Below are 18,422 nucleotides of genomic sequence, written 5' to 3'. Positions count from 1 at the left end.
GGCTTTGTGGTCAGGTGAAAGCACAGAACAATCACATGACAAATCGAGACAGAGTAGTCTCAAAATAAAGGGATTACGATCCATTCGTCTAGTCGTACATACATTTTACTCCTAACGCTCTAAGAAATACCTTTAGGCAAGCTTTTCAAAGTCATTTTAGTGTTTCCTAAATCCAACAATTAAAATTATCACCAAAAAATAACTTATAAAATGAGCATACAATATATTTAAGCCTCATATTTCCCTTTGCCTAGAAGGAAGTTCTAGTCACTGTTGCAACTGCACTTAGCATATGGGTCTTAAATGTACCAATACAGTTAGGGGTCATGGCAGAAGTATTTTTCATTGCCTCAGATCTGCTAAAGGGAAATTTTAAATGTTAATGTCCGGCTCTTCATCACGGCGGGACATTTGAGGTGAGGGAATTCGGCGGAAGAGGCAGAGACGACCACTGAAGTGGGGAAGAGGAATAACGGACCGAGTTATGTTATTGCCGTCCGGCGGCAGAAGCGGTTCGTTTTCTCCTTCCCTTCCAGTCGCCTTGTAACGTCGGTGCATTAAAATTCCTGCTGTGACTGAGATCATCGCTAGCAGCATCAGGGACAAGGCGATTCCAACAGCAAGGAGGCTCCCAAATTTTTCGTCAGATGGTTCCTTAGGCTCCCCCATACTCAGAATACCTCGCCTCAATTGTGAAGGAAAAAATAAAAAAGTTCAGATTTGCGTGAATTTGGCTCATTCACTCATTCGGATTAGCCGATTATCTTCATGTCATAGCCATTCACTTGATTAAAACTGGGAGGTCTAGTCACCAGCACAGGAAGAAAAATACTTTTATTATTCGTTTGCCATGTATTCCGATTAGTTTTTTTTATATCTGATGCAGAAATTGCCTAGAAATAAGCTGAAAGTGGGAGTGAGAACAGGATATCAATGGAATGTAGGATAATGTTTCAGAATAAAGTGGTTTTATCGGAGGCAAATCACCACATGGGAAGAGACACCGTACTGAATAAATACAAATAATTGTAGAGTGGTTACAAACTCGAAAAGTTATTGAAATTACTATTCGAAAGGATGTGTAACAACCCAACTTTTAATAACTAGTGCATTTGATAGTCCCAAGACTAGGGCTATTTCATTTTTTGTCGCTGCTTCCAGTTGGGCTGGAAACACTTGATAAATTACGCGATCCCTTAAAGTAAATATTCTAAATCACGAACCTTTGTCACTTAAATTATGCTAATCTCGACTTCTGCTGCACAAAAGTTTTGCCCCACTCTAAAATTTATGGTGGCGAAAATCGAAGCAAAACATTGAAAGCTATGCACATGTGCGGATTTACCCGCTTATACCGGTTTAAATGATCTTCTTTTCAAGAAATAAGGCAAAATCTTACTAAATTAGTTGCAAGATTTTTAAAAAACCCAAGTAAAATCGAAGCCAAATTGCAAGTCAGTTGATTGTCCTGGACTGATCAGTTGTCCATCAATGATGACAGAATAGATTGAATTTTATAAAAGAGCCTAAATTACTTCCACACCCAACGTCTTTTTTTGGTGATAGGGTAAAAGCATCCCAAAAGAGTTAAATCGTCTTCAAACCTGGAATGAATCATATCAGGGTTTAGCTTCCTAGCAAACGTTGACTTGGGGAAATTAAAAATCCACTTATTTGAATTACCATCGAACAAAATTTGTCGCCACATAGAACCCATCGTGTGGACTGCCAAATGAGACAGCTTGCAATCTCACACCCACACTCCTGTTGACTTGGTCCGGATTGTGCTTCTGGCTGAAGGCATCACCATAGACTGCAAGGGGCAGGGAGTACCTATACTTGCTTTGCATTTTTGAGGGAATCTGCATCCGGGGGCCGGCAATCGCGCTTCTCTTAGCCACACCAGCCATGGAAACCTCGCAGGTCGTCGTCCACTGCATGAAGGCTGGCGTGTGGCCGGACACTCTGGGTGCCATCACTTGCATGTCAGGCTTCCCGTATTCTTGAAGGAGTTGACGCTGACCAAGGTGGAGGTTGAACAACTATTTGTGAGGGAAGGACAAACGAAGGATATCTTTTGACATTCTATTGTAATTAGGTACTCAAATGAATAACGACTTCCTGGAAATTTCTCTTTGAATTTCAAATAGTAGTATCTTTATTGTTGATTTTCATTCAACTCCCAGGCTTCTGTCCTAATAGTATACCATTATTCACACTAATTATGCTATGCGATTATCACTTATGCGGCCGACTATAGTATTCATTTCATCAAACTTACAAGAAGTTTTTGCTTATCATGCCCGATTTTCTGATCTGAGGCTGCTGCTATGTAGTATCGGGTGCAAATAAATGCTAAATAGTGCTGAATTTTCCTGGTTCGAGGACAACTGGGTTTTTTTTAGGGTTTTAAGCAGCAACCGAGTTGGTCAATTCAACATTTGTCTACAGTGACTGATGTTCTCCGACACGTTGATAGAGAACGTGTGAATCAAAGAATTAAGGTCCAACTAACTTACAGTTTCTCTTCTATTCTCAGATAGGCTCAGCGACTCCACGAAGTCTTCTTCCATCTGTAAAGGGTCTTGAGAGAAAGGCAGCAGGATCATTGCTACCCTCCCCTGCTTCGGTACATGGACAGAGTCAATCGTGATGTCAAAAAGCATCCCGCTACCTGGTTCTAGTGACAAGACGTCCCTCTGTGCAAACTCTGACTTTTCCCTTGGAAAGGATATCTTAAATAGAGTGGAAAAAAGGGGAGATAAAATGCTAAATCCTCTGGCTACTTTATGCGCTAGCGTGCCATTTTTGTGTCGCCTTTTGAGCAGTCCCATCGATTAGATTTCAGCTAGAAAACTTCACGATTCTGAAGGAAGAAGTGGAATAAATTCCTAGCGGCGAATTTTACTGTGAGTTCTTGAGGTTTACGCTTGAAGCAAATGTTCTCCGTAAGTGAAGGGTTAGGGAAAACGATTTTATAGTGTGGCTATGTTAAGGAGATATCTGCAAAAGGCAGATCTGCATTTTACAAATGGATATGCTTAAAGGGTCCATATCATATAGCTTTCAAAGTTTGCTTTCTTGGGAAACGGAGTTGTAACATTTTAAATTATTGCAACGCACCAAACCAAGTCCTCTCTTTAAGTTTGCAACTTGAAAACAGGTACTTACTTCCACCAATAAGTGATTCAAAACCTAGACATATGCATTGCTACCGTGAGATTGGTCTAGGCGATAGATCGCGTGGATTGGACGCGTTTGCGGCCCTGGAGGGGAGTCGAGGCGCCCGAGACTACGAATGACTCAGATATGGCTGGCCGGTTAAAGAACGGCCATGACCCAGATTCTGTGCGCCCTGTTTACCACACACACCCGAACTTCTTTGTTGGGAGTTGGCTTTACGCTCATACGGGTTAGTTGGAATATCACCCATACCAACTTTTTGGGTTGGTGGTCGTTAATAGGAACGAAAAAAGGCGGTGGAATTCAAAAATTTAAACCAGTAGACAAATAAATAGGTACCTTGATACCTCAGTATGGAATGTGAGATTGGCAGATAGTGAAGGGAGAAGATAGTGAAATTGTCTGATGAAAAGCTCGCGCTTACATTGACGACTATCTTCCCTAGGCCATCTAAGGAATCAGTCGAATTTGTGGCCGTGTAGACAAAGTTGGGAGGATTTTTGCCTACGGCATTGTCTGTTAGGGTCCAGAGCAGATTCTTTCCAAGCAAGTGATGGCACTGGGACTGGACATCAGTTGGGGTCAAGCGCGCATCATCGTTTAGGTCGGAGTATGTGCAAAACTGCACACCGATGGATGAAATAAAGGAAAATCGGTCCTGATAAGGGGGCGAATGCGTTTTCAGAAACAACCAACTTGGATGGCAATTTGTAGATAGGCGTGATCGAAGATGTTTTACTCTTTCACTACGTTATTCCACTGACTGATGAGTCAGAGATCAGCCATCATTAACTTGCTACTCGCTTGGAATTTACTAAATGAACTAAGAAATGGAATTTGAGGGGAACAAAAATTGCCCTCATTTTTCTTAGCGCTATCAGGCGCTTTTAAATCTCATAGAAGTAAATTCTGTGACCTGGTAGATACCAAATACGATCATCTATGTAATAATAATGTCTTAGTAATTCTACTTTTCATTATCGCATGGTCGTTATCTGATGCAAGTCACAAAAAGTGCGTTAAACATTTGATGATATCCCACTGTACGAGAGTTTGAATATTTGCTAAAACGAGTTGGGGGGGTCATTGCAATACCTGTTTGCGACATCAACCTTCGCTGTCCAGTTGCCTGGATGTGCCATACCCTGTGGATTATAAAATTCATACGTTTTTAATGCAGCTTAAGTTTCCTTGACCATATATGGAAACAAACATAAGGAGAAGTTGATTTTAGTGGTAGAAGCGGTTTTCGTTCACAAAAAATGGTAATAATTAGTTTATTTTAAAGTTCACTTCATTATGAACTGGCAGTTGCTCCATTATTTCAAACAATAGTAGTTCATGATTTAGTATTGAAGCTTAAGAATGCGACTAAATTGCTAAAAGATTCAAGAAAATTAATTTGTTTAAGGAATAACGTTTTAAATGACAGTGGAATTGAAGTAATAGAGGTAATTAAAGGAACTGCTTAACGGGTATTTCTAAGGTTGCGCAGAATATTTCTGCGTTTTTGTGTCTGCAGTGATTTATTTATGCAATCAACGCTGGATTGTGACAAAACTTAAATCACTGCTCTGAGTTATCTAAAAAGTGTGATGTACTGAGCTTGTTTCATTGTAGCTTTAGTAAGTGCCTGTACTGTAGGGGGAAGGATGTGTGAAGATTACCTCGTAGAGAATCACCCCATAGGACGTATGTGTACCATTAAGGGAGATGGAATTTGAAATACTTCCATTTCTGGTGAGAAATTGCGTCCAGTTCACTTGAAGTTTGCTTGGTTTTGTATTGGTTTCCAGCATGACAATGGAAAGAGGTGCGTCGGGATGGGATCCGGGAAGAAGAAAGTGAAAAGTTGTGTTTGGGTGCCTTGCGATAATCTGGATCAGCTTTGTTTCATTTTTTGGGCAACTCGTATCGTTGTTACAACCTGGATTGCGAATGACCTGAAAGGTTAGCCCGTCACTGTGCTTCTCATTAAGTTCTGTTCCTGTTATAGTCGCCAACAAGATGAGAAATGTGCACACGTATCCAGTCATCTTTAGCCTAAAATGAATGAAATCACGTAGGAATCTGCATGAGAGGACTAGTTAAACGTAATTAAAAGGGTATTAGGTTAAATTTCCCCATAACAAGCGAATCACTTTAAGTACTTTAATCAAACTCCAGTATTGACTTAGAAATTAATTACAGCCCTGAGGATTTTAATCGGTTTCAACTAGGAATGAACTTTGAAATCCTTGAGAGTCGACCAGGTAAAAATATGCGAATTCATTCCAAACCACTCCCGCCAAATGTGATTATGTAATGTTTACGATTAATCGCTGGATATAGTCACGACACAGCATTTAGAATGTGCTTTCGGTCGAAAATAAGTGCCTTTTACTTTTTGGGTGTATCAAGTATAAAGAAATTTTTTTACGGATTGTAAGAAACAAGATAAACCCGATGAAACGCTCAGGCTTGACAGTTAAGAGTTAAAATGAAAGCACAAGAATAGGTGAGATTAAATAAAAAATATCACTATAGGATAGAAAAAGATTACCACGTATTTAGACATTGCGTATTTTGGCTTTTTGATTAATCATAAGGTTGTTTAAAGGTTAAGTCAGATTTCAGTTATTGAAGAATCTCAACACTTTTTATCACAGTAAGCATAGATCTTCGACAAGCAAGATCCCATACTACTTTGTTGAAATTCCTACATTAATAGGCACTTGCCCTAACATGTCACTAATAAACCATCCACTTTTAAAATAGAGGAATAGGAACCTACACTCGAATGCAACTTGCGAACCACCGAACACGGGTATATTGGTTCCACGGATCTGGTCTAATAAGCTGATTTGCCATGGGGCCAGGTTATATGCCGCAACACCCAACGCATTTTCCAAACGTAAATTGTTTATCTTGATAGATGGACCACGCCTGGTGAATCACAATCCACCAAACCTTGCAAATTACACGTAAGTAGGTAAGCCTTTTTAGGCATATCAATGAGCCCTTCAGCTGCGATACTTCAAATATCCGCTTTCTTGACCTATAGTCCATTCATTTTGGAAACTTTGCCTGCAGCTTATGTTCGTATGCATTATCCTAATTCCACACTATAGATTCGATTCAGCAGTACACCATACATTCATTTTCTGATAACTGGTGTGGGGACAGCTGGCAAAATGCGCTTCTTAATTGGCAATGGAGGCATTTCCTGTACCCCCATATCCGATGACAGAGAAAATGACCCATTGTGGAAGCAGGTAGAGTAAGCAAAGGTCTGTAGTTAGCGTAGATGTGAATGGCCACCCTTCTTGACGGCCTCAATTAAACACCTAATGACTACCCTAACCACCAGTAGGATCACGTGACCGGTGGGTGGATACACTACACCTGAAGTCATTCATTCCTAAAATACCTAACCTTCCCCCTCCAATACCTTCCTTTCGTTCACCTTACTGACTTGCTCATTACGTCTCGTTTTTAAGGTGATCATGAAATCATCATCCTGTGGTTCTTCAGACCTTAATTTCTAAAGCCACTTTTTTGCATAAATGTTTACGAAGAAAGGTTGTTTACATTACCCAGTACCGACTGGTGCTCACACTTTTTGCACGCTCCGTTGCACAGGGTTAGTTACAAAATGTGCTAGGCACAGGAGACTCCAACCATTCCACCTGGGTTAGGCCCAAAACAGCAATTCGAAAACAGATGAAATCTAGGAAACCACTTCTGGAGAGAAGTCGGATTGTTCTGAAGTTTAATGAGCATATTTTACTGCACTCTAAAGTAGAGCAGTAGTTTTTTCTTCTCTTTTTATAGAAAGTAAAGTACAGAGAGACAAATAAATATTCTGAGGGTTAATTGACGAGATCCTTGTAAAGAGCGGCAACTGCACCACTGCCAACTGAATAGCCTTCTTCTGGCAATTTAATACGGAACTAAAGCGCAAAATGAAAATGTGTAAATTAAATGAATAGCCCCACAAGGAGAGCTAAAATAGTGTCTGCCACTGTATTTAATCCCGTAAGAAAAGCCAAAGTGGACGAAAAAGGTGACTTCAAAATACTTGTTTATCATCAGTCCTATAATAAAGCAAACACATGGATTTGCTTTTCGAATAAGTTCATGATAGGCTTCCGAGGTTTTGTAATTTTCGGTTAAAAATATGGCATTAGGATGTCATGGTAACGTATACATTAGTAAAAGTTTCATTTTACGCTTCTATGGACTAATGTAATCAAAGCGCACAAATAATTGAGACTATGCGACAAAGTGTTCAAGAATATAAACAAACACAGAAACTGAACTGGAAAGTGAAATTGCCATCCATTGCATACCAACCTTAACTGCTTATGAGGTAATGCAGAATGGGAGTCTTTTAAAGAAGAAGCATGTGATCAAAGTACCAGTTGGTATTTTGAAAATATATTTGGCAAGTTCTGTACATTAAATGTTCTTTAAAGGCACATTGCAAATACGTATGCTAAATTAAACTGTCAATTTTACTATCCCAAATCTCTATTTCTTCATCAAGATTTACAATTACGGGCGGATCTTCTGATGAATAGAATGAATAGAGTTATTGTACCTTCCAGGAATTGCGTTCAAACACTCCTGAAATCTTTTGTGCCATTTATAAACCTATCGTCTACTAAAGTGCACTTAACACTTATATTTAAGATACACATATTCTTACAGTCATATGCTTGGGCATCAGGTCCGCCATCATTGTGAGCATCTGCTTGTAGAATGTGGGGTGCTTCCGGAACATGTAACCGTCCACAGCCAGAGTCAAGCGAAGTCGATTTAGCCGTTTCAAAATTGTTACTGCGGCTTTGATGAGGAGAAAATGAAGGCCAGGCCATTAGTTTAATAAAGACAAATCGTATCAAATATAGTAGTCAATTCTACCCTTTCGCCACAAATAAGTCACAAGCCTTCAGGTTCAGTACATGTGCAATACTGCGAGTAATAGATAATTTTGATGCGAAAATCAGAAGATATACTTCGTTTTACGGGGCAATTCAAAATGGTAGTCTAAAGTGAGGCTTGCGATGCTGCACGAGAGTACCGAAATCGGCCATTTATGTTTGGGAGAAGAATAAATGGAATTAACGCACTTTTAAGGAATGTTTGCTATGATAATTAGCTTACTCGGCGGCTGTTTCGTTCAATCTTTCTCACTTTAATTTGACATTCTACTTTGAGTTAGAATTATCGAAACAGGTGGGCCGTATCTCATCCTGCATAGTCCTATGAACTCTTTTCTTACGCTCGTTTAAGAGTAGTCCAGTTGAAAATGATTTTGGACGTGTCCATGTCATCATTAGTCAGTCAACCCTTACTGCTAGCATAACCAAAGCATAAACAAACACAATGGTGCTCTCGTCTGTACTGTTACATGATGAATCGGCACAATGTGAGGTACACCGAAATAAAACGATTGCATGTTTTATTTAACAAAACGAGATCACAACAGTACCATTCCTCTTGATAATGAACTGCTCACTCATAAAAGGTTCTTGAGACACATTTGAATACGACAATTTCTGGATTATTAAAAGTTTACTGAAGTATAGACCGTGAATATACCATAACCAGCGCAAAATGAGTCTGTCCCTTTGGTAATGAATGAATGTTTTTGGTTCTATTAGAGTTTTAGGGGAGTTAGAAGGGACTCTACGTACATAGTCTCATTTTTGTCAATTATATTGGCATTATAAATCAAAACTTGCATCGACACACTCGCTACCAGCGTATTAGGGGGAGATTTACCACCATAACTCAATGGTTGATAGCTTTTTTTCCCACCAATTCGACTGCTTTTCAAAAACCAAGAAGTGTACTTAACTTCCTCAGACCAAAAGCTAACCTAACCAGTTTGCTTTTTTAAATTCATTTAGTCTGTTTGAAACTCAAATTGGTGCAATTAGTACTTGTGAACTCATAAAGAACACGTCACGTAGTGGGGAATGTTCAAAAGAAAAAAGTTGTAACTAGTATACCAGCAGCTGAGAGGCAGGCAGAGCGGTACGTGACGGCGCTACAGACGTAGCGGACAATGTGGATATCCTCGGGTGTGAGATTGTGAATTTTCAAATCCTCTCGCAGCAGAAATTCCGTGCTGTAGAAGAGGTGTGGTGGATCACGATCGATCTCACAGAGGAAGCTTGCCGGGAGACTCCTGAGGTCGCGCAGGGAGGCTGGCCACACTCCGCCAAAGAGTTGGCCCCTCTCGGTGAGCAACTTTAAAATCTGACGAACCAGTTCGCCCAGGTTTTCGCCACTGACGAATTTCTCGAACCTATGCGTTAGCAACCAGGAGACACAAAACTCATTTCCCTTGGTCTGGCATAATTTTTTCCCACCTTAGAACGCATCTTCTTTCATAAATTTAATACTTTTTCATTAGTTCATAACGAAAAACAATAACCACTTTCTTTTGTTTTAGGAAATAGTACTTTGCCTTATGCCTGAAAGTAGCGTATACAATTTGAATCGTTCGCCAAATTACAAAACCCAAGTTTAAAGGTTATAAAGGGCCACTAAATATGGGAACCTGGAATACTACCACTCATTTGTTTTTGGGAAGGAAACTTTGTGTTGGTCAATTTCAAATCTATTCCTTGACTGATTGAGCCAATCTTTCCAATGCATATCAAATAGGATTAAACATCAAAGTACACCATTACCTCTAGCTTGATAATTTAAATAACTATGCAAGCACAAAACCTTAAAAGTGGCGATCTACTAACTGTTAACTTAATGTTCATTCACCATTAGGCGTTGCTGCATTTATCCTAAATTGAACAAGGTTTTTTATTATATATTGTTTATTCAGCAAAAACGAACGTGTTAGGTGATCAAGAGCACATATTTAGTAGGCAGTCTAATATGAATAGCAAATTTCTAATAATGACGAAGCAATTGTGAATAAACAACAGCAATTTAAGTTAATTGTACTATTCAAAGTATATTGGAATGCCGCATTTACCTGTAGTGAAGATATTTACATAACGTGGTACTAATTTAGAGTAATAAATTAACCCAAAATCCACTTCTCTCGGTATCATAATATGTTATATTAAAATAAGCCTTTTCATACAACTTTTACGTTTTATCAGTCTTATGTAACCTTTAGCATTGTTCTCTTCCAGCAAATAATTAATGCCTTTAGCAATTTAGCAACAAGAAACAGTGTTGTGGTGGACCGAAAATAAAAATCTGGGTATTCTGTTAAAGGTACATTGATGAATATGCACACTTTAATACGGAAGAGCAGCCTACGTATGCAAACCGGGTGCTGTTGAGATACGGTCGAGTCTTTTATCAAACTCCGTTATAAATCTCTTCAAGCAGCCGCCATCTCCGAATCCGCCAAGCTCCGTGTTTATCAAAACGCTTTTGGCGTCCTCATCGAAAGTTTCATCGCGTCGAATGTTGGAAATTCTTTCCTGGTAGACAGCGTTCACACCAGCATCTGCAATGCAAATGACTACATGAGTTTGCCATAAACAGCTTTTTCCACTAAGTTCTTAAGAGCCAATTTCATCCTTCAAGCAATTTAAGATTGTCTGCAAATGTTCACTTAGGTGAAGTGCCCGAAGAAATCCAGTGTGGCCCATGTTACTAAATACATTTCATTACACAAATAGATTTTATTCCCGTTAAGCTCTCCTATCAGTAATAAAATTGCAAATTTAAAGTGCTTGTCATTGTGTGACATGCCTCAGTCTTTTTCTATGATTCCCACGTTGTTACCAAATTTCAAAATTTAATTGAAAACTAGACGCAATCAAGGCAAGAGGAGACCAATTTAAAAGCGTGGCATCAGGCGACTTACTTAATGTGAAAGAAGCAGCACAATCAACTTCATCAACAGCACAAGCCTCGAGAACTGAAACGCAATCATTGACAATGGCGATGCACTTTACCTCCACAGCCTAGATACGTTAAGTGTTAAAGTGATGACAAGACACGTCTACCTTCCTATCAAGATGCCTTTGAAACGTACGGAGAAGCTCTGTCCCACTGCGTTGACGAAATTTAAAGCTCTTTGAGATAAAAAGTATTTCACCCGAGTTTATGGCTGTATTGTTAATGGCAAAAGGGAGGCTTAAGCAGGCGTGAATCAATCGATCTGCCAGACCTCTGCTTGTAAGGAATTCCTCCACGGTAGTCGCTATGTACTCAAATAACTTGAAGCATAAGACACAAAGAAGGTATTACCTCACTGAAAGAGCAACTCAAATACTGGTTCGGTAATTTAAATGTGGCAACATCGACATGAGGACGATGGGATCGTGATGAGAATGTGACAATCGCCAATTGGTGCTCGTCCCCGAGGAAATCTACTGCCAAATAGCGTCCCCTCTCTAAATAATTAAAGCTGACTGATGGCTATATACTAACCTAGACCATTCGGGGTTCTCGAAACATGTGTATTTAGCATCGGCAGATCTACCCTTGTTTTATCAACATTATTCAAGGATTTTGTGATTTCCAAATTTAATGATGCCATTATCTCTTCACAATCAACCTTCTTTATGAAAAATGGGAAACAAAAACTTCGAACCTAGTAAATTTTTATTAGATTCATAACACAACCATTTCATTTTTCATGAGGGGGATTGGATACGTTCTTATCTGTTCAACAATAGGTATTTCTATTCTATCGTGCAGAAAGCTTCATAAAAATAACGTTGAATCTCACACTCTGTTATCAACTAGATTAGGATCACCACTTAAAAACAACCCAAACGGTTAAATAGTGGAACAATTTACTCGGACTCCTCATTCCCGACCCACATACTTATTTCCGCTATACTTAAGCAAATTGCAACGCTCTAATAAACTGTATTTATGAGTTACAACAAAATCGGAAGACTCCATTGCAAAAGCACTCATATAAGCATCATGACTTACTAAAAAATTGCAAAAAAACATTTGACTCTGACTAAATTTACCAAGTAAAATAAAGTCCATAACACAAATCAGTATTTTTATTTTTATTGCTACACAAGGCCCGAACTTCTGTCGTGCAACATAGTTTACGGGATAGACTGGTAGCCGACGAGCACTTCCATATTGTACTTTAAGCCATTGTGATCCTAGGGCAGTCTTGGCCACCTCATAGTGAGGGAATAATCGAACGACATTCCACCTAATTGAGGGACGTAGGTATGATTTGTCTAAAGGTGTTCAAGTAGTTTATGCGCAAAAGCTTACCAAAACAGCCACCTTGACGGTTCATTTAGCTTCTTAAAAAGAATGAAAATTCTAAACAAGAAATATGCGACAACATTATAACCTTAATTAAACTAAACAAATAACAAATATCAAAAATTTTACTTATTTTTTCATTTTTTATATTACACTTAAAAATGCGTGAACTAAAATTATATCATGCGTTTGTATCTTTTTCAGGGACGCGCACCTCTTCTGAAGCATGCGAGTTTTGTCCCGGTCATCTGGTTTGTGGCGAGACTGGACTATTTATTTTTTCACCTATTGAGTACATCCAAATGAGCAAACTGGATGAAGTTCATGATTTGATATTTAATTTCGTCAAGAAGGACGTCGGCGGTGCTGACAGGGGACCATCTGAAGTATTTTGTTCTCTCTTATGTAGTTTGTAGTGCTTTGATCGCCGTCCTATATCATTGATGCTGGTCGCTAATAATGATCAGCTCGAGCGTAGTAAACTTATAAAGATTACAAATATTTGGCGTCCGGATTGGCTGAAAGAAGGTGTACAAGTTGCTTCTGGAAAACATTCCTCTATGTCCGCTTTTCCAAAGTAGGCTTTATTTTATGCCGACATTTAAGTCTTTGTAGGAAAGCTGACCTCCCAGTTGTTAAGAGAAAGATAACCTCGTGTTCATTGTAAGTCAAATTACCAACTTTTTACCTTCAGGCCCGACAAACTCATCCGATGTTTTCGGGATGAACACTACAACCCAGATGTGCACCATGTTTCGAAAAAGGGCATTGTTGCCTCGCCAGTTTACAACATAGATGATTTAGACCAAGCCTGGGTGACCACTGTTAATGAAGAGCGGACGCGTTTGCAACAGGAAAGGATCCAGGACTGGATGCTTGAGGACGTTTTAGACGCGGCTGAGCAGATTTGCTTCGTCAAGTCCCATCTTAGTACTCTGACCGATGAGGGGCTTAAAAATCTCGAATATGATGAAGACGCCAAATGTGATGTTTGTCAATCAGTAGGTTTCTTCTTTTGGAATGACTTTCCATAGTACAATGGTGAGGACGGCAACGAGTTGGTCTTTTGCGAAAAATGCAACGTGTGTGTGCACCAGGCCTGCTATGGTATCCCAAACTTACCAGATGGTCCTTGGCACTGTCGACTTTGTGAGATGGAGGCACATTTAACCGCGCGATGTGCGCTTTGTCCCAATAAAGGTGGTGCAATGAAACTTATAGAGTGAGTCACCCGTCATTCTTTTCTCTGAGGTATATAAAGTGCTTATTCGCGTTTTTTCCTTTCCCTCGTTAGTGATTACAGGTCTTGGTGCCATGTGAGCTGTGCGTTGTGGGTTCCAGAGGTTTCGTTTCAAGACGTCGATTTGATGGAACCCATCACCAATATCAATGGTATTCCACAGGCGAGAAAAAACTTGGTCTGTGTACTTTGCAAAATTCATTACGGCGCGCCTATTCAGTGCTCTGTGAAGAAATGTAAAGTGGCCTTCCATGTAACATGTGCTTTTCAGCATAACATGACTATGATACAGGAGCTCAGTGGATATGATGTTCGCCTCCTGGTGAGTCATTACTGTTTACCGCTTTCATTGTGGCTTACGCTCGACTCACTATTCGGGAATATCTGTGAGTCGGGGTGGTCCTTTGTAGGGGTATTGTTAATCTAACTGGGTTAGTGTCGATTCTTTTAAGTAACTCTTATGGTGACGGCTTTTAAAAAGGTGGTCTTATTACTGCCTATAGGGTCACTGTCCTAAGCACAGCAGTAAGGAGTATCAGTTGCGATTGGCACAGCTCCGGTTGTTGAAAAAGCCGACGGCTCAGCATGCTGACACTGATTTCACTCCTGTTGCTAGTAGCACTAACCCTCTTAGTCCCTCACCTTCGAAAAGTGACGCGTCGCCGGACAAATATGTACCCACCTCGGAGCGGTAAATTTTCTCCAGTATTCCTGTACTTTGTACCACATGAACTACTTAATTGTCTCCATTTATACCTCATTTCCTACTGATTATGATACAAGTTTTCTGCAAATACATTTCATCCTGTCGAGTGAACGCTGCTAGCAGGCACGTTTGATTACAAACTCGAGCACATGAAATTTGATCTTAAAGTTGAGCACCATTAAAAGGCTGTCACCTTTTATTCATAGTAGGCGGCCACGTGGACCAAGAAAGCATCAAGAGTAGGTTGTTTTACATACTTTACAAGTGTGGCTTTTTTCGTTTTCCTACATGGCAAAATTCAGTATTTTGTCTTATTCTGCTTCTTCACTGAAAAAAATTGAAAACCCTGGTTATGTTGGCATCGCTTTAACTGCTTATTCTCAACTGACAATGCATCAGTTGCACTAACTCTCACATTGATAATAAAACAGTGATGATATTTTTTCATGTAAGTTCCTTTTTACTTGAATACATAAGTTTCGGTAAGGTAATATTTTTTTCCCCAGTAAGTTAACTTATTTGCTATCTCACACTTAATTTTATCAACCCCTTTTTTGTATTATTATAGTCGTGTTCATGTTTTTAAGTTGATGCATAATTACTTTGAGCAAGTCTTTGACCAGTAAACCACTTTTACGAGAGGTGTGAATACAGCGTAAGGCTATGCTTTATTTTGCGTCTTCTTATGAAAACGCATTGAGTTTGTTAATATTTAGTCATCCTACCATTTCGTCTTGCAATTAGGTGACCAGGGTCTTTACATTTATCCGGGAAGATATGCCAATTAAATCGCTACATACTTGCTCTGATCCAGAGACCCTTTGTGTTTTAGCACGAACGATCCTACTGCCAACTTCTACATGCACGTCACCCGTGACGATGTTGTCGCTCTTCTGCACCGGTGGGCACAGCAGAGGAGCTCAAAACGGTCCAGTGGCACTACTTCTTCTGATCAGAGCCACCAGGTGCCTCTCGATATCGTTGAGCAGCTGCTCACCTATTGGCGCCTTAAACGACGCATCAATTTCAACAAACCTCTCGTTGTAGAGGTGCCTCAACGCTGGTTTACGGAGCCCCTGCCCTCTCCCGCCGACTTTCCCGTTAGCTCTGGTGAGGTTGTAGAACGCTGTAAGGATGTTCGCCTCAGTCTCGACCGTGCCCGTCTCATATGCGATATGGTGCTGAGCCGCGAAAAGAAGAAAACCACTCTGGTGCGCACCATGAAGAGCATCTCACATGTTCAGCTTGACACTGTGGTTGAGGATCCCGTAGCAGCTTGCGCGGATGAGGTGATAGCCAAGGCGCATATTGGGTCTTCAGTGTATGATACTACAGATTATTCGGCGTTGAGCATTGTTGAGAGTTCAGTGGTTGGGGGAGCCAAGGCGAAACCGGCCGGTTATATAATGACGGGTAATCCAGTGGTGGATAGTCTCCCCCCAGACCAGCTTGTTGTCGATCCGTTTATACTAGCACGACTGCGGGCGTCATTTTCGAGGAAGAGGGGCAGACGAAGACAACGACCCCTAAATGAGGGGCGAGTAGGAGCAGAGGTGTGTCGGCAGCCAAAACTCAGCGATTTCCTGACAGCTCCGGTGAGGCGGCGTGGAAGGCCGCGAAAGGCTCTTACAGCGGTTCAGACAAACAGTGACGTGCAGGCGATGGCAGGGCTGCAGGACCCCGACGACACCGAGGATACCCTTGATGTGTCCTATAATAGTCTATCCTAGATACTTTTTTCCCAGTGTCTTTATGTATATACTATACATACGTGTACTACCAATCGACTGTACATAAAATATTTCCGTGAACACTACAGTACTTGGAAACAAAGCGCCTAGAACCATACTCGTAGTCTTATAACCCTAGCAGGGAATGATAGACAGCTAGGAATAGGGGATGAAGTAACCATCGCCCTTCGTACGAAGAAGTGGATCGAGTTGAGCTGTGCGGTCCTACCGCCTTAGGTGGCTCTGCAGCAGAGAGTTGCATGTGCGGCCTCCATTACCTGAACTCAATGATGTCGAACACAGACGAGTTCGACTGGATTCGACATTCGGTTACCGCCAAGTGATCATGAAAGGCTTTATCGAGTAGGTATCCGAATGGAACTTCGCAGTCACTCAGTGCAACATTGTGCGAGTGATGTTGGGCCTATACACAGTGCTTACAATACCAGGTGCACTTGAGAGTTGGCAAATAAACCGCATGAGCGTCAGCGGCATAAAGAGCTATATTTATTCAAATATCCACAGTAATGTGCAAATTAAAAACCGATCTGCGAAAATAAACCATCAAGACGAAGGAATGGCCTAATCACATGTTATCTGTAACGCCGAATGCTGAGAAATGACATTCCCACAAAATATCGATACAATTCAATAGAAAACATTTATTAAAATATCACAATTTCAACTTTTCATAACCCTCTCCAGCTCTGCAACACAATCACGAACTAGAATACGAGCAGAATGAATATTTTTCTTCAACCTTTCAGCTGCGTTCTTGTTGTTGACGTAAGTGGGCTTTATATCCCGTCCCATTTCATCGATGACTTGTAAAAGGTGTGCATACTTAGTCAAGCCATCAACACACACCTGTTGGTTTTGGATCATCTGTGCGGGAGGATTAGGTTGTCCCGCCATAGCAAAGAATCCGAACTAACTAATAAAGGTGTTAAAAAATGAGAGGTCCATGCGAGCGATGCCAAAAAACAAAACAAAGTTAAACCAGCTGCATTACTTAGGATAAAACTAAGTACTGATCTAAAATGTGATTTTAATCCCAACCCCGCTCACATAACAATAGTTAATGTCGGCGAACTTTTGAATGCACACCAAATTCTTTGCATTGATTATAGCTTATTAGGAAGAGAGTCCTAGGATTTAGCGGTTCTAGCAACATTAGCAAAGTTTGAAATAAGAAGTAGGTCAAAATTCTACTAGCAATTATATGCTTTGAAAGAAATATAATAATGCCATCCTATTTAGAGTGATGTGCAAAATTCAAAAGAAAATGTATTAGTCCGTTTTAAAAATCAATCTTCGTACTTCTAAAGCAGCGCAATTAAATCCCAGCTGTTCAATAATGTTACTTAAAGATGTCTTAGTGTCAGCATTTCTTGGTTTATCCAGCGACTTACTCCAGATCAGCTGCGTATTTTAAACTGCTCTTTTGTTAACGTGGGTCAATAAGGTTTTGTAGGTGTTGGCGCATCCGGTTTTTCATTTCCTCCTGATAAGTGTGGTCTTTTAAATAAGCACATCTCTTACGAAATAGTTCCAAATAGCGTTCCATTTCTGTTCAGCTCGTTTTCAGTCCCGCCAAAATTAGTTCCAAATCGTGTTTTATGGGGAGTGGGTCGTAGCTGACATTTTTTGAAAAGCCCTTTTTAATTTCCTTTACCTCCACTTCAACATTTTCATTGAATATAATTGTTCAATTTTAGTGAAGCTTGGTCATGTCCTCAGTTTCCAATGCGTCTGAAAAGCGAAATCCTTTGTCAACATCATTTCATTCTCATTACCAAAAGAATGTCAGTTTCTGTCGAGAAAATGTCTTTCCTACACGTATAAATCCACACCAAAAATTATTTAACATTCCAAACGGGGTCAAATTTGCATTCAATAAAGAGGCTAAGTCCGCTAGCAAACCGACGCTTTCTTTGTCAAGTACTTGTAAAGAAAACATGAAGTCTACAAGTCCTGAAATGCCGACCACGGGGTTGCGTGTATTCTCAGTCCCCGTTCGACGTGTTCGTGGTCTTACAGCAGCATTAAACAAGCTGGACTCGTGCCCATTCATCTTTGAGACGGTTGGGCGAATTGTTGAATGTAAGAAGACGTCTTCTGCCTGTTGTGTCCTTACATTTCGCCTTGAGGAGCGGAGTGAGCGACCGCGTGGGGTGCAGCTGAAATGCCAATTTGAAGATGTGGATGAAATCTGTCCAGAGATCTTCAACGGGCGAATATATAGGTAATAATGGGTTTTTGCTTTTTTAATTTTCTGAATGGATATCCCAAACGCCGAAAAGTTATAGACTATGTCCAGGATGGTAATTTTAACGCCTTCATTACA

General features: G+C 40.3%; 5 protein-coding genes across 5 annotated transcripts; 2 read left to right on the top strand and 3 right to left on the bottom strand. All coding sequences in view use genetic code 11, as the record gives it.

Annotated features, from left to right (window-relative positions):
* Positions 1-372: 372 nt before the first annotated feature.
* Positions 373-6,033, bottom strand: EGR_00991 (hypothetical protein; the record flags this gene model as incomplete). The annotated part of the gene is made up of 6 exons (XM_024490240.1): positions 373-685; positions 1,684-2,042; positions 2,520-2,735; positions 3,608-3,841; positions 4,851-5,226; positions 5,957-6,033. The coding sequence occupies 6 exons, from the start codon at positions 6,031-6,033 to the stop codon at positions 373-375; spliced, it is 1,575 nt and encodes a 524-aa protein (XP_024355643.1).
* A 1,001-nt stretch (positions 6,034-7,034) lies between these two features.
* Positions 7,035-11,987, bottom strand: EGR_00990 (Hexokinase; the record flags this gene model as incomplete). Its single annotated transcript, XM_024490239.1, has 9 exons — positions 7,035-7,115; positions 7,874-8,010; positions 9,183-9,481; positions 10,465-10,672; positions 11,021-11,120; positions 11,163-11,375; positions 11,785-11,848; positions 11,891-11,920; positions 11,962-11,987. 9 exons carry the CDS (start codon positions 11,985-11,987, stop codon positions 7,035-7,037), a joined length of 1,158 nt encoding a protein of 385 aa, XP_024355642.1.
* Positions 11,988-12,560: 573 nt separating this feature from the next.
* Positions 12,561-16,075, top strand: EGR_00989 (hypothetical protein; the record flags this gene model as incomplete). The annotated part of the gene is made up of 9 exons (XM_024490238.1): positions 12,561-12,785; positions 12,816-12,976; positions 13,015-13,062; positions 13,094-13,400; positions 13,434-13,621; positions 13,694-14,051; positions 14,143-14,330; positions 14,555-14,584; positions 15,178-16,075. 9 exons carry the CDS (start codon positions 12,561-12,563, stop codon positions 16,073-16,075), a joined length of 2,403 nt encoding a protein of 800 aa, XP_024355641.1.
* A 681-nt stretch (positions 16,076-16,756) lies between these two features.
* EGR_00988 (Cyclin-dependent kinase 2-associated protein) lies at positions 16,757-16,990 on the bottom strand (the record flags this gene model as incomplete). Its single annotated transcript, XM_024490237.1, has 1 exon — positions 16,757-16,990. The coding sequence occupies one exon, from the start codon at positions 16,988-16,990 to the stop codon at positions 16,757-16,759; it is 234 nt and encodes a 77-aa protein (XP_024355640.1).
* Positions 16,991-17,805: 815 nt separating this feature from the next.
* On the top strand, positions 17,806-18,324 carry EGR_00987 (hypothetical protein; the record flags this gene model as incomplete). Its single annotated transcript, XM_024490236.1, has 1 exon — positions 17,806-18,324. One exon carries the CDS (start codon positions 17,806-17,808, stop codon positions 18,322-18,324), a length of 519 nt encoding a protein of 172 aa, XP_024355639.1.
* Positions 18,325-18,422: the final 98 nt, after the last annotated feature.

Source organism: Echinococcus granulosus, assembly GCF_000524195.1.
Source record: "Echinococcus granulosus chromosome Unknown EG_S00003, whole genome shotgun sequence".
NCBI classification, from domain to species: domain Eukaryota; kingdom Metazoa; phylum Platyhelminthes; class Cestoda; order Cyclophyllidea; family Taeniidae; genus Echinococcus; species Echinococcus granulosus.
The sequence above is the reverse complement of the archived record's forward strand: the minus strand, read 5'-3'. Positions and strand labels throughout refer to the sequence as shown.